A 15,824-nucleotide genomic window follows, 5' to 3' on the forward strand; every position below is an offset into this window, starting at 1 on the left:
TTAAACATAATTCATTGACTATTTTTATAATTTACTTTCAGAAATTTTGTTTTGGAAATGTAAGGATAAAATAATGAATTACTAGACAATATTTACGACACATTTTTGTATATTGAACAATAAAAAAATATTTACAGTCTTATTCTATTTTACGTACACTATAAAAATTCATTCACAAATTTATAAGTCAATAATAATAGCTGATGGTGTCACCTCAAATTCACCCTCATAAACGGGGATGAACAGCTTGGAGCATTTAAAAACCTTTGCTCAACAGTATAGTATTAAATTGTATCACTACTGATTGTCAGCAGTAGACTATAGTGTTGCTCAAAGGGTTACAGGAAACATAAATTATATAAAATTATAATTTGAAAAGGAACATCAGCTTTATTATAAAGCTTCAGCTATTGTAATTATTGCTTTCGAATACACGGTTTTAAACAATATAAATCAACTTTTATGCATACTTGCAGGTCATAAATTAACTCACATTCAAGGTAAAGAGAAACCATAGGACTCTTATCTGTATATATTTATATACAAGTTTTTGAATTACAAATGAAATAACTGAAACAAGAAAACAGTATTGTATGGTCATTAATCATCACAAGCAAATTCACTAATCTTGAGCTATATTGTAATCAGGGGATAGCTCCTACAAGTAATTATTAAATACGAATATATTTATTATTTTTTTCATCACGTAAAAATATATTGTATTAATAAAGATGTTTCTTTAGTTTTACGTTTGTTCGGAATACCAAAAACTGTATCAAGTTAAGATTTTATACAAGAGTGGAGACAACTATTGACTGGTACATCTCTTTCTAATAAACAATATTTTTTATTTTTTTACTGAAACCCTAAAGCAATCACTTCTGTAATTCCTTATTTAAATGTGTCTTCCGTAACTCACGCTTGGCGTGCGCGTGCGCATAGTCGTTGCGGTACAAGAGATGGATGCACTTGCAGTCAGCGTCTTAACAAATTCAGTTTGTCTTTCTTATATTCTACTACTTAAAAGAAATATAACACTGAATAAAAAAGCTTATAAATAAATGGGCTAGTGTATCACGTAATCTGTCTTTACTAACCATTCGTACTAAACTAGGTAATCAGTAACGATAGCAGTAACCATATAACAGGGAAATATGGAACTAATTTATTATGGATCAGTCTATGATATCCATTTAACATTTTTTTTAACATGACAACATTTGTTAGCCTGATAGTGACCGGCGCTTATACAAACACACCGGACTTTTAGATGAGCGCTTTAGGCGCTCGCAAGTCTTGAAAATGAAGTGACCATGCTGAAGGCAACCCACTAACGGGTTACGAACCTCGGCTCAGGACGGTCACTGGGAGACGATGAGACATCAACCATTAAAGGGCGTCCACCATATTATCTACATAATATAAATAAATAAATTTTGAGTGTATGGTTGTAAATGACTTAAATGCCTTTTTAGGCGCACGCATTTGAATAACCGTTACAATTTCAGTTCTTCCCTTAAGCAACATTGTGGCAACTCTTAAAGCTAGGTTTACATGAATATGACGAGTTTCTATATATTAAAGAGGTTACTTAAAATGGGCGAGCCAAGAAAATATTGCTTTGTTTTTTTTATGCTTTAAGGCTTTGCGTTCTTTGTTTTTGTTAGTTTTAATAGAACCCAGTAAATATTAATAGTATTGTTTGGATGTTAACTAAATTGACGTTATTAATACACATTTTAATATAGTTTTAAAGTGAGTCATCCAGCAACAACGAAGTTATAATAAATTAGCTTGAGCTTGAATAAAGCTATGATATATAAATTTATGTAAATTACATTATACATAGTGTCAAATCTGAGCTAAGCTTCCTTCAATTAACTTCCGGGCAAAAATTGTTTGAAAGCATACTAAAAGATATTATCTTTCTAAACGCTCCATAATATATTTAAAACTCCTTCACAAAAACACAAACAATAGTGTAGACCAATACAATCAAAGTGGTGTGACGTCACAATGCAAAATCAAGCATCATAAAATCATACATTGGCAGTGAAATTTTTGCAAACTTGTGTAACACTACTTATTTTTATGTTCCTATTCTCACCACATGGTGTGTGATGGTTTGGTCCTATGATACGCGCACATTTTCGTATGTACTAGAAAAGGTATCTATTCCCAAAAGGTCCATCTATACGTTTGACTACATTACAGAAAGACCAATTCCAGTAAATTGAAAAGTAATGTAAGTTCAATTGAAGTTCAATGCTGTAAATTTCTTTTTTATATATCCTAACTTTGATATCTTAAATAATTACGAACGCATAGTAACTAACTGTAAATAAAAAATGGGTCTCATCTTGACCATGATTTATCATTTAACCTTGCACTAAATGTAGCATTGGTCATCACAGACCTTAGGAGAATAATCTATACAATTTTGTGCATTCAATAAATACCTTTATCCTGTCTAAATTTAAGAATCCTTCCAAATCACAAATTTTAATAACTAATTAATGGTTGTCAAGTATTTACAAAGCAAGCATTAAAACCTTAATATTATGGGGCATGTCTTAAAAATAAATTCCCAATCTACATACCTAACTTAGCATGTAAAAAATGTGTCAATGTCTACTCTCTACTTCATTAAAAGTATAACGAGAAAAATACTAATCCCGACGTGTCAATTTTGTGAAATTGACGAAATAATGTGCCCTATATGTGACGCACACAATATTCACACACAAAACACTTATTATTCTATATAACTTAACTTGACATTTTATTTTGCACTATGTTGACGATAAATGCCAAAATAGAAGTCATTTAGAAATAATTTATATTGCATAGATATATTAATGCATATTGATAGTGATCTATATAGTATTCTATGGGCAATTAAATAAAAACAATATAAGTAAATACTATAATAATAAAATAAAATAAAAAATTAGATCAAACAGTTCCATGACATTATTTATTAAATTAATGATAACAGAAAATTGTATGACATGTGGAAAATTAAGAGTTACAACAAAATGTTTTTTTCTAAATATAGAAATCAATTTAAAACTGTCAAAAAAAATTAAATCCTGTCATTTCAGATCATACAATTCCTTAAAGCAATATTATTTTATTTACCTATTGTGGATTGTTTCAAATGATTTTTCAATATTACAACGCGAATGTAGTAGCTTTGTTTTACAAAATCAATAAATTCCTAAGTTGTGTCAAGGTTGTTATAACACAAAACACCTAAAAATAGTTTATTTCGTGAGTAAATGTTTTTTTTTATTATAAATGTTGGAACATTATAAATAGTAGTTGAATATAATCATTCCCTAATATTTTAATAACTACATATTAAGACCACGCATAAATCTGTCAACATAGTACAATAAACAAATTATGTTAGGATATTAAAAAACTGAATCTGAGATCCAATGGTCAAAGTATCGTAAACGGGTTAGTGATTTGACATTATTTTTTCACAACATTTTGACAGCTGTCGTGGCGCCGTGCCGTGGTACAAAACTTCCATAATATATTGTACCGAGGCTTGTCGCACAACAAGTCCTTTGTTTTTTATACCCACAATACAAAATCTATATCTTAATGTGAAATGAGCAACACTCGGAAATTTTGGATGATTTTAATATGGATGTAATGTAAGTGAGCTTCCACATTATCAACAGTATGAATGTCGATAGCAGTTAATATTAAATTGATAAAATAGAATTCTATCATCAAGTCCAAACTACTAGTTTTATCTACACCAGTAACAAGGAATACATTAATATACATCACCGAACTTCTCGTTACGCCACACAAAAGTACGATAGTCAGTGTCACTCTGTCACGTGTCTTTTGTGATTCACAGATATTTGGAACGATGCCACTGTACAGGGTGTGCCCGCTAACGCGCGCATCAGGGATTCGTAGGTAATTCTTTCTTTGGTTCCTCAACATTGCTCAAGTTTTTGGCGTCATCCTTTGTGTCATCCACTAAAATGAAAAAATAATAATATAACAGTTTATAATTGATATTATTAAACAAAATTTTTATTAGTGCACTATTCTCTGTAATTTTTTTTATGAAATTTTGTTTTTTTTTAATTTTTCACATGTCGGAAACTATATTACTCGTGTGTTCGCTATTTTTATCTTGATAAAGGATTTTTACACCAAGCCAATATGAGGTAACATAATAGAAAGCGGTAGTTACGTTTGGCGTCGTCCTTGTTGAGGTTGGCGTGCGCGGTGTGCGCGGCGTCCTTGTCGAGGCGCGGGCGCTTGCGCGGGTGCGCGGGCGGCGCGGCGCGGAACGAGCGCGAGTCGCGCCGCCCGCCCGTGCCCTCGTCCTCCGAGTCCGACAGCTCGCCGTCGCCCGTGATGCGCTTGTCCTGCACAACACCCATGCAACATATTACTTTACAAATACCCACAATACAATTTTAAAAGCTTTCTAAAGCCAAGTCTTTTGATCGTATTATGCCGTCAACACTACACAAAAACTTTTACATGAAACAAATTCTATTTCGTTACATAAGTTATCTCCTGTTAAGTAATTCCAAATTTTTTATGAGATATAGTCATCTCAGATATCTGCTTTGAAGTAACGCCAAAAATAATTAAGAACCTGAATATTAGTGCCTGATTTTCCGAGTTGGAAAGCAGAAACATAAATCAAAATTTCATTACTAAAAATTTGTAGTAAAACAAGATTTCATGAAAGTTTTTAAAAGACCTAACTTTACCTAAACAGGTGTTACGAATTGTAATCTAACAAGTCCTGATAATAATTAAATTATTCTAATAATAAAATTATACAATATTGAAGTATAAAAGTACGTTTTTATGGACAGCAGTACACAACTTACTTTGTCACTTTGAGGCAATCTTTCATCCTTATCTATCCTATCTTCTTCATCAGTTTCATCATTCACGGCGTCTTCTGGGATCGCTTGTACCTATAAAACAAATTTGAAATATATAAAAATGTTTTTACAAAGATATAAAACTAAAAAAAATTACATCTTTTGTTTATACCTGTACCCCCGGCGCATGCGGTAGCATACGCAAATTCTCAAATAGTCTGTTCTTTATCTTCTCTAAATATTCCGGCGTGTTTTGATTAGACATATTGCTTGGTGATATGTGTAGTTTGAAATCAGGTCCGAAATATTCAAAGTAATCGTTGTATGGTAGCTCATTGGCTATTTCAACGCCGAGTGCTACTGAGGTTTCGTATGTCCAACAGCGTGACACGTTACGAATGGTGTATCTGCAAAGTGTATCAAATAATTATTTGTCCCTTTTTACTCGTAATTAAGTAATTTTTAGGGTAGGCAAAGCCTCCATCAGTATTCAGTCCCACAATGTGATAGGCGTAATTCCAGATTCTAAGCTAATAAATATTGAATAAGAAAACGCAATATCACTTTACCCGGGATCCCGGGCCGGGGATCCGAACCCGAGACCTCAGCGCGGTAGTCGTACCACAATACAACTATTTCGTTAATTTCAATAAATAATAATATGTTACTACAAATTGCATGTAACATGAAATGAGATCTGTATATTGACTTGTATAAGTAATTATTATAAGTAATAATATTATACTTTTGCAATAAAAAAAAAAAATTGCATGTCAATAAATTTGACAAAAGTTGATTGATCAGAAATGACTAGTTAAGATTCTATACTGTACCAACTTTTTTGCAAATAAAGGATTTTACTATTTACTATTTACTATTTAATAAATAGTACACTCACCCTCCACCGCCGACTAAGAGGAATGGGAGGCCAAATCTCTTTACGAGCTCTACGCATCTTCCGTGGCCGCGAACAGTCAAATTGAAACAGCCAAGGCGGTCACCTATTGGATATACACATTCCACATGTTAAAAATAATCAGAAAAATTGTATTACATAATATGCGAGCTATTTTTCTTATATGAATAAACTGTTTTGACAAATATGATCCATAAATCAACATTTTTTTTATTGTATTAATGCTCTGAGTGATTGCCTAAAGAAAACTTCTCAGTTGGCAATGCATTGATTGATATAGCCAGCTACACTATTTATTTTTAGGTAACCCATATGTTTTTTTGATTTTTTTTCTGGTCAGGCTATAACTATTAAAATAACACAACTCTATAAACGTCAAATTACCTGTAAGAGAATCAGCACCACATTGTAACACTACGGCGCTTGGCTGGAACGTCTCCATGACCTTGGATATGATGGGGACGAAGATGGACTCGTAAGACTCATCGTCCATCCCGTCACGCAGCGGTATGTTCACCGCGTAATATTTGCCCTTACCCGCGCCGATATCGCGCAAATCACCTGTTCAAATTATTGTATCAATAAATTGTAGTATAGCAGAGTAAATATTTTTAGAAATTACTATTTGGATATGTAATAAATAATTCGAGTCAATGTAATAGATGAATGAATTACTTTCGAAATGAATATACATTGTGTTGCAGAACAAAGGTGTTAAAGATAACTCGACAATGGGGGAACGATTTGTAGCCCAAAGGTAAAGCTAAAAAAAGATCAAATAGGTATTATTAATTTAAATAATAATACCTATTTGATTTTTTTTCCTAAAATCCAAATGATATTATATTTAAAAATTAGTGCAGATATAATCTGATTATTGCTGTACTGAATAGTAAGATATTGGCTAAGATTTATAAGTTACTAACAACACACTTTGTAATTGGGGCCATTTTTTATAACACCATTCATTCATATAATGATAATGTTGAGGGTAATGTACAGTATCAATCAATCAACTCACCTGTTCCAGGGAAATATTCTCCATATTTGTGGAAGGACACCGTCATTACCCTGTCCGTTGTGTAGAAAGCTTCCTCCACACCATCACCATGGTGTACATCTATATCAATGTATAGCACTCTCTGGTGATATTTCAGGAGTTCCAATATTCCCAGTACAATGTCATTCACATAGCAGAACCCAGATGCTTCAGATTTCTTGGCGTGGTGGAGACCACCACCCCAATTGATGCAAATTTCTGAGGCCTAAAATAAATATTATGGTATTTTCAAAATGAACTTCTCGCTAATAACATGAAGATATCCATCTTATCCTGTATGAAGGATTAACAAAACTTGCTCAGATAGCAGCACAGCGCAACTGAGGATGGCATTCGTTTTTCATACAATTAGCATTAAAACTTTTTAAAATTGATCTAAAAATTTGTGTATTTAATCAACTGAAACATGAAATCTGTCAACTGCGCTGACAGTACAACACAGTGGGTGTGTCAGACACACTTTCGCGCCAATATTAACTAAAACCGTAATAGACTCCTTCAAAGCCTGATTTGTATAAAACTCGAAAAAATGATGTTTTAGGAATTTTTATGTTATACCTGTTTGTTTAATTTGACAGCTGCAGCCACTGAGCCCCCAGCAGACAGCTGGCAGAACTCATAGAGACCATCAAAAACTGGACAGTCTTCACCCACATTGACTGTAAATAACACACTGCATGATAATATATAACTTCAACCAGACCAAACATAAATTCACACCTTTATTTCACATCCTTTTTCATCCATACCAAAAGAAAGGCCTTCAATTATTTCAATTTAAATGAATACCATTGAATACATATTATATGAAGAAAAATATTGAACTTCTTTTTAAGCACATTCTTTGCAAATAAAGTTCATGATAATAGGAGTGTAGATAATTAAAGTTTGTTTTATAATAATATGTGTTAGAAATATATAAAATTCAAAATTCCAATTTCAGCCACTAGACAATCATTTGTTATTATGAAGACACAAAATGTTCAAATATGTATTAAAAATGATTCACTTACATCTCTGCATCTGCTTGTTGTATTCTGACATATTATCAGGTCGAATGGATCTCAGGAACCTAATGTAGTCATCTGAGTGGAACTTAGTCATTTCATCAGCTGTTGCTTTGTGAGGCCTCTGAAATAAAGAGTTTAATATAATATTATGATCATCTGTCCACATCCCATTCCAATTTGAGTTTGGTGAAACATCATTTTCAGTCATATTGTTTCAATCATTTCAATCATATTCAAGGGCCTGCCATCAAACCTTTCTGGGTGTTCCAGCCATAGACATGTAATATAAGAAATAACTAAAGCCTATATAACTTATGTTTTAGATGTTTTAAAGTATTCAGTAATTTTTATAAATTATATAAAAAAATCTATACTATTATATAAAGCTGAAGAGTTTGTTTGAACATGCTAATCTCAGGAATTATAGTTACAAATTGAAAAAATTATTTCAGTATTGGAAAGCTCATGAATGAAGGAAGATTATAGGGTGTATAACATCACACTATGCTCTATAGACGTGGAGCATCAATAAAAAATGTTGCAAAAATGAGGAATATTGATTCCTTTTGAAAGCCTCAGTTACTTGCGCTCAGTAAACAGTTAAAGTTGCTATCCCAGAAAAATATATAGTGTGATTTTTATAATGGAAAACATTGTACCGGAAAAGCTTTCTCACACAGGCAGAGCTGCAGGCAAAAGCTAGTTATAAATAAAGATAAACCAAATAATGCTAAGATAGACATTGTATATCTGGCAATATATTCATGTTGAATATTTATTATGCAAAAGTTTCAAGAATTATTTAATCATGAGGGATATCATGATCATCATCAGTCATAGGTTGTCTATTGCTGCACATAGAGCTCCCAGGCCAATTCCCTAAACAACCTGCTACATATGGCAACTTCCATAAATGGATATTCAGTGTGTTATAAAAAACAGACATATTATAGACAAAAGTAAAATTTTACAAAGGCAAGAAATATGAATAACACAAAAGTAATTAAATTGTATAAGGCTGAAATTTGGAACATGCATGTTTCTAAGAATCTTTAATTGATATACAATCAATTAGTTTTATTTTATTCACAGTTTTCTTGTTCCTGTAAACCTGCAGTTTTGTCAATCCACATGTTTGCAATGAAGCTTTCAATATATTTTTTAAATAATAATATTGTTACTGGATATCCATTATTAATGAATAGACTTATTAAAATGTATACCAATATAATTTAAAGTATAATTTCTAATGTAGTCTTTTGGAACATTCAATAGAATTTTCAACTTTTTTCACAGATAGCCCCATTATTCATGGATGCGAAAGGTTATTTTGATCTCGGTAAATTACATTTATTCAGGGAATGATTGATACTGAGGGTTGAGACTAGGCAATGATAACAACTACTTAACTAAACTATTTTAATTACTGTATCAGAACTATGCACCACTCCCTCATTTGTAGGTAATGCTAAAGTGTAAATAAGTAGATTTGTCTAAGATTGACATAAACTATTATCGAATAAAGTATACCAAAACAATGTTTTGAATGAACTTCCTATAATTTGGTAAAAAACTTTGTACATGTGCTAATACTTACATAAATTTCCATTTTCCTGTATAATCCATAATTTAATAATAAATTGTGCGTCATACGTATACGATGTGGTTTCATAGGATGACCCTGTCCATAGTAGTAGTTGCCGATATCACCTAAAAACAATATTCATATCAATTTTAACTTCTTAGATACATGTTACTCAAATCATTTTACAGCTTGACACATAACAGTCTGTACTAGCCTTAACAAGAATCGGGCAAAAACCATGTGGCCAATAGGAACTAAGAACGCTGTACAGACGCCATAGAATGACTTGACACATATATTCATAAATTTTCAAAGACGAACATGAGCGCCTTTTAGTAAATCCAATGAAACTTATATTCTTTAATTTAGAAATTGATGTCTGCCAAACAGTTTTACAAATAAATATAGCAAAAAATATAGATTTTTTTATTCTAGTAAAGATGCCCGTAAAGTATTGCAAGTGGCGGGTTACAAACTCATAACAATATTTACTTACTGTCATAATAGTAACACACTCTCTTCTTACTATGAGGTTGCATTGCCATTATAGTTATTATGAATTATTTCGTGTTACTTGGTACACAATCACTATTTAAATATATTTTTCATGAAACAAAATCCACCGCACACAAACTTCTTGTAGAACGAGTGAATGAATGGTAGTAAACTATAATGAAGTGCAATGCGGTTAGTGATTCGAAAATATAGATAATATATAGATACATTGTTGTAGGTATGAAAATATAAAATCATCATGCCGTTTTACATAATATTATTGTGTGTACCTACTACCTACTAAAGTATACATTTTATAATTTACAATCCATAAAGTATGTACATCTATATTGTACTGTATTCCATTGATAAAATTATTGAAAAATATTTTTACTTCTTTCGGAGTAAGGAGCTTGGTGGTGTATTATGTCCGAGCCACAGAAAGCACGTAAAATCGTTGACATTGCACCTGATCAGTCTCGAGTCAGGTTGGATTGCCGTGTCACCTAACTATCTACTTCTACGTTTTGAATAAACGATTCCAATCTTAAGCATCTCTTCCTTCCCATACCGTCATCCTTCCCCCTTCCCATTTGCGCCCCCGTTGTCGCTAAGCCAGAAGGCACGTGTATCTCATTCGCAGCGACCTCCTGGTGCTGACAATGGGGAAAATTAAGGACCCCCATGGACCATGCACCAGGAACATTCGGCACTAATAATGTTGAATTCTGTGGGCAAAAAAAAATGTTTGGTACCTTACTAAAAAAAAATATCTTAATAATCGATCCTATTTTGATTTCGAGAATATATCAATCAAAATAGTTATTGTAAGGATGTCAAAAAAGCTTTGATCTCATTAGCTCATTTTCGCGATGGATCAAAAAAGCGATAGGGATTTTTTATTAAACACGGTGTTTAGGAGAGTCAAGGACCAAAGAGGATGGCCGCCGTTGTCGAAATTCGGCTTAGGGGGGAATAACTATTATATACATTGATTTATACATCCGGTATTGCATTTGAATAAAGTTACAATTAAGTATTTACAAAATTACTAAAATATGAATGTATTTTACTCCATTGCTTATTTATATTATTGCCATATAAATAAGCAATTTTGTATATTTTTCTCTTTCTCTCGTTTATAAATCTGTTCTCATCCCTTTCATTTTATTGCTGTGAAGTTAGCCGATACTGGTAATAATACCTTCTTATTGGTCACGGTATAATTTCATTCATTTTATACTCTTGATTTTGAACTTGCTGCAGTCTAGTTCCAATTTCCATTCGCTCCTTCTTTCATCTAAAAGCAGTGGTCGAGGTTGGTTGTGTGTATTGTAATAAATGTAGTGAACATAATTTTACTAAATTTATTAAATCTTTGTTCTTAAATATAGTGTTATTAGTTCTAAATAATAATTATAGCATAATTTTTGTTATTCGTGTTTCTACTTCTATGTTACAAGTGTTTCAATATTAAAAATCAATATTGTGTTTTAGGTGGACCCTGCTTCTGAAAGATTAATCCTCTTTTATTAGAAACATCATCTATTAAAATTCAATAGCAATAATGTAAGTATTTTTATTTTGCTTTCAATCGATTAATGTATTCCATATTTTTGGTTCTTAAATTTATCTTTCTGATATTTCCTCATTTGCTGCAATATCACGTTGTGACTTTATTTTAATGATAAGATTTGTAATGTGTTAATGGGTGTGTTATTAAAATAATCATGGCTCTGAAAAATTATAGTGACAGTAATTTCTAATGTAAACATAGCTAATATGAGCAATGCCTAGTTTAGTAATGTTTTTGTCTAGGGTAGCCATTTTGTAATAGGTAAAAATCTATGGAGTAGTACGAATTGCGCCTGCGTGGCGTTATCGACCCATGCCTCTCTATAACCGTAGTGCCAGTCTGCAGTGGCTGGGACGCTCGATCAATAACTAACTAAGTATGTTCTCTTTGCGTAGGTCTAGTAATTGGAATAATAGCCGTGGTAACGGCGGTTCCAAGTTTGGAGGAGGTGGAAAATTCAGCAACGGTTCATCTAAATTTGGAAACGGTGGGTCGAAATTTGGTGGAGGCGGCGGCGGTGGCGGAGGTCGATTCGGTGGTTCAGGTGGCTTTGGAAGTAAAAAAGATTTTACTGGAGGCCAGAATATGCGCCGGCCAAATTGGGAGACAATGTCTTTGCAACCATTCAACAAGGATTTTTACAACCCACACCCGACAGTGTTGGAAAGATCTGCTTACGAAGTAGAATCTTACAGAAATCAACACGAGATTACTGTTAGCGGTGTTGAAGTACCGAATCCGATCCAGCATTTTGAAGAAGCTAACTTTCCCGATTATGTGTGTCAAGCTATCAAAGGTCAAGGTTACAAGGATCCTACTCCGATTCAAGCTCAAGGTTGGCCTATTGCCATGTCGGGGAAGAATTTGGTCGGCGTAGCTCAAACAGGGTCGGGAAAGACTTTGGCTTACATTCTGCCTGCCACTGTACATATTAACAACCAACCGCCAATCAGACGCGGTGACGGACCCATTGCTTTAGTCCTCGCACCAACAAGAGAACTTGCACAACAAATCCAACAAGTTGCTTCTGATTTTGGGAATACGTCATATGTTCGCAACACGTGTGTGTTTGGTGGGGCACCGAAGAGAGAGCAAGCCCGTGACTTAGAGAGGGGTGTGGAGATTGTCATTGCTACACCTGGTAGACTCATTGACTTCTTAGAGAAGGGAACTACGAACCTTCAGAGATGCACATATTTAGTTCTTGACGAAGCTGACCGCATGTTGGACATGGGATTTGAGCCACAAATTAGAAAAATTATTGAACAAATTCGCCCAGACAGGCAGACACTCATGTGGTCCGCCACATGGCCTAAAGAGGTTAGAAAACTTGCTGAAGATTACTTAGGTGATTATGTCCAAATTAATATTGGATCATTGCAATTGTCAGCAAATCACAATATACTACAGATTGTAGATGTGTGCCAAGAACACGAAAAGGAAAACAAGTAAGTAAACATATTTGAAATTTGACTATTAGAATTTTTACCATGATGAATTGTAAGTTAATATGAAATGTACTTGATTAAACTTAAAAATACTCCTCTAAGAAGATCTGATTACAATTAATTATACTTAATATTTTGGTTATTTATATAGTGATTCTAAATTACATTTGTTTGTTAGGTTAAATGTATTACTTCAAGAAATTGGACAAAGTCAGGAACCTGGCGCAAAAACTATTATCTTTGTTGAGACCAAGAGGAAAGCAGAAAACATTACCAGGAACATTAGGCGGTATGGTTGGCCAGCTGTCTGCATGCATGGTGACAAAACACAGCAAGAGCGAGATGAAGTATTATATCAATTTAAAGAGGGTCGTGCCAGTATACTAGTTGCTACAGATGTTGCTGCTAGAGGACTAGGTAAAATTACTTTGCAGACTTAAAAAAAAAATGTAGTATTTTTATTTTTAAAATACCACTTATTTGCATAAATGTTTAATAACTTTGATTTGTTTTGTACTTTCAGAGGCACTGGCGGAAAGTTATTGTGTTCTATCAGATTACTGCCTAAAGTTAAAAGGCATGTTACTGCTTTGGATTTGTAGATGAGACCTTGTCTGATGCAGTGGTATTATTATATCATGAGAATGCAATAACTCGTCATTATTATGGTGCCTCAAATGTGCCTTTCACTATGATTGGACCCGAGGCCGGAAAGCTTGATAGTTTGTCCGTATTTGCGGATACACTTGAGAGTGGAAAACCTGGTGATGCACTACACAGTAATTAAAAACCTGAGAAGTAAGAGAACTAAATAAGACATTGAGATGGTGCATCGTTGAAAAACTTGACCACGGGTTGAATTGATCGGCAAGAGGTCAAGGGTTTTCTGTTTCGGCCAAAATGGAGTTTTCAAGGGGGCTATGAATAGTTTGAAACCTTGAATTATAATAAACATCAATGCCCTTAATAAGACTCCAGGGTTCTGAGTGAGAGGCAAATATTGACTTATTTGGTACATTTCTCTGTGTAACTCATTCATGTAAGTAATACAGCTATGAGTTACAATAACACTTTCACAGTTGACTAACTTAAGGTGGTGATTTAGTTGTTCCATTGTCTGTCACTTTTTATTTCTTGTTAAAATATTTACCTGGTGATTGCCTTTCTCATATTTCAATAATTTTCAGATGTTGATGGCATTAAGTATGTTATTAACTTTGATTACCCAAATTCCTCTGAGGACTATATTCACCGAATAGGCAGGACAGGCAGATCAAAATCAAAAGGCACATCATACGCCTTTTTCACACCATCAAATTCCCGCCAAGCTAAAGACCTTGTATCAGTTCTCCAAGAAGCCAATCAAGTAAGTCATTTGTCTATTTAAATAATTTCTTCAAAAAGTTCCTCATACCTTTGGCATGGGTACGTTTTTTCAATAGCGTGACATGAATGCACGTATGAGGTAGATAAATACAGCTACATGCCTTCGGTGTCCACACTTTACATGTCTGGATCCCATCCTCAGATGCTGTAACACTTGGATACATTCATTTATGAACATATCCTCTTTTAAACAGAAATGTAACCCAAGTTCTTGTTTTTCAGATCATAAGCCCACAGTTACAATCAATGGCCGATCGTTGTGGAGGCGGTGGCGGCGGGTGGAACAGGAGCCGGTTTGGAGGCGGTCGTGGTGGTGGTGGCTCCTTCAAACGCGGAGGCAATTTCGGAAAAGCTGGAGGACACGGAGGAGCCGGACATAGACGATTTAATGACTATTAACTTAAATATTATCAATATCATAGGAAATAATCTGGAGGCAATCCTCATGAGTATTTGTGTGAAATAATGTTAAGAGTAGAAACTAGCTGAATGAATGTTGCAGTTATTTTTAGTTTAATTCTATTTATTGAATGCACTAGCAACTTGGGCATCATACAAGCATGTATTATTAACATTTCGTTTATGCTGTGATATTTTTTTATGTACTGTGATTCTACTTAAAATAGCATTGTTAGTTATTTTCTCAGAGGACTTGCTCTCAATAATACTTACAATATAAGATTCATGTATTCATTCGAATATTTCATTATTGATGTACAAACAACATAAGAATTGTCATTCCAATTCCCAATTTCAGTAACTTGTAATAGGAATATCATTAAATTATAAAAATATTTCTAGTTTCTTATTTTAAACCCTTATAATTTCTCTCCATAAAGGTAAGACTTGTTTTAAACCATGGGACATAAATCACGGTTCGCGCCACAAGTCGTGGTGCTAAAACTGTAGCTTGTAATCTACGCTAAAATTGCAACTGCGTACGTAAAATTATACAGTTGAGGCCCTAAAAAGACTAGCCAGAAATTAGGACTCGTCAAAAGGCACTTATCCGCGAAACAAAAAAAAAGCTGCAACTAGTGATCATTATGTCCCATATATATTGTAACTAGCTTTTGCCCGCGGCTCCGCCCGCGTTATAAAGGTTTTCAGGCTAAAGTTTTCCGTTATAAAAGTAGTAGTTTCCCGGGAGCCTATGTTCTTCCCAGGATCTCAAACTGTCTCCATACCAAATTTCATGTTAATACGTTTTGTAGTTTTAAAGTTTAACACGTTCAGACAGACAGATGCAGCGGGGGACTTTGTTTTATAATATATTTTTTAGAACTTTTTAAGAGGAACAATCCCGTCATACATCATTGTTACATAACTTTAACCGTTTACGCAGCGCACGCAACGGAAGCTCTCAAAACTAATAAATTGTCCCCGTTTTTGCAACATGTTTCATTACTGCTCCGCTCCTATTGGTCATAGCGTGATGATATATGATATATAACTTAAAGTATTCCACAAA

At 33.7% G+C, this 15,824-nt stretch overlaps 2 protein-coding genes and 1 non-coding gene across 4 annotated transcripts; 2 read left to right on the forward strand and 1 right to left on the reverse strand.

The window, feature by feature from the left end:
* Positions 1–91: 91 nt before the first annotated feature.
* On the reverse strand, positions 92–10,110 carry LOC115450924 (histone deacetylase HDAC1). The gene is made up of 11 exons (XM_030179100.2): positions 9,945–10,110; positions 9,461–9,573; positions 7,867–7,984; positions 7,412–7,512; positions 6,815–7,058; positions 6,178–6,354; positions 5,776–5,878; positions 5,050–5,284; positions 4,881–4,970; positions 4,226–4,403; positions 92–4,005 (listed from the first exon to the last, which is right to left on the reverse strand). Exons 1-11 carry the CDS (start codon positions 9,991–9,993, stop codon positions 3,929–3,931), a joined length of 1,485 nt encoding a protein of 494 aa, XP_030034960.1. The 5' UTR covers positions 9,994–10,110; the 3' UTR covers positions 92–3,928.
* Positions 10,111–11,169: 1,059 nt separating this feature from the next.
* On the forward strand, positions 11,170–15,148 carry LOC115450447 (ATP-dependent RNA helicase p62). Of its 2 annotated transcripts, none has more exons than XR_003939291.2 (6): positions 11,170–11,261; positions 11,441–11,512; positions 11,915–12,967; positions 13,146–13,384; positions 13,491–14,006; positions 14,155–14,333. XR_003939291.2 is itself a non-coding variant. In XM_030178465.2 (6 exons), coding segments are annotated over exons 2-6 (1,650 nt in total). In that variant the 5' UTR covers positions 11,176–11,261; positions 11,441–11,510; the 3' UTR covers positions 14,753–15,148. The 2 variants fall into 2 exon arrangements, 1 of the variants encoding a protein (XP_030034325.1); XM_030178465.2 differs by lacking the exon at positions 13,491–14,006 and adding an exon at positions 14,576–15,148 and having other exon boundaries at positions 11,176–11,261.
* Positions 14,374–14,509, forward strand: LOC115451495. Its single transcript, XR_003939375.1, has one exon. It is a non-coding gene; the product is annotated as a small nucleolar RNA SNORA57 (small nucleolar RNA).
* Positions 15,149–15,824: the final 676 nt, after the last annotated feature.

The sequence above is a fragment of the Manduca sexta genome, chromosome 15 (genome assembly GCF_014839805.1).
Source record: "Manduca sexta isolate Smith_Timp_Sample1 chromosome 15, JHU_Msex_v1.0, whole genome shotgun sequence".
NCBI classification, from domain to species: Eukaryota; Metazoa; Arthropoda; class Insecta; order Lepidoptera; family Sphingidae; genus Manduca; species Manduca sexta.

Coding starts and splice junctions, on each gene's coding strand:
- LOC115450924 (XM_030179100.2), bottom strand. CDS start 9,993: ATGGCAATGCAACCTCATAGTAAGAAGAGAGTGTGTTACTATTATGAC. Junction 7,513..7,866: donor CAACAAGCAGATGCAGAGAT/GTAAGTGAATCA, acceptor TGTTATTTACAG/TCAATGTGGGTGAAGACTGT. Junction 5,879..6,177: donor TGGTGCTGATTCTCTTACAG/GTAATTTGACGT, acceptor TATATCCAATAG/GTGACCGCCTTGGCTGTTTC.
- LOC115450447 (XM_030178465.2), top strand. Junction 12,968..13,145: donor GAACACGAAAAGGAAAACAA/GTAAGTAAACAT, acceptor TTTGTTTGTTAG/GTTAAATGTATTACTTCAAG. Junction 14,334..14,575: donor TTCTCCAAGAAGCCAATCAA/GTAAGTCATTTG, acceptor CTTGTTTTTCAG/ATCATAAGCCCACAGTTACA.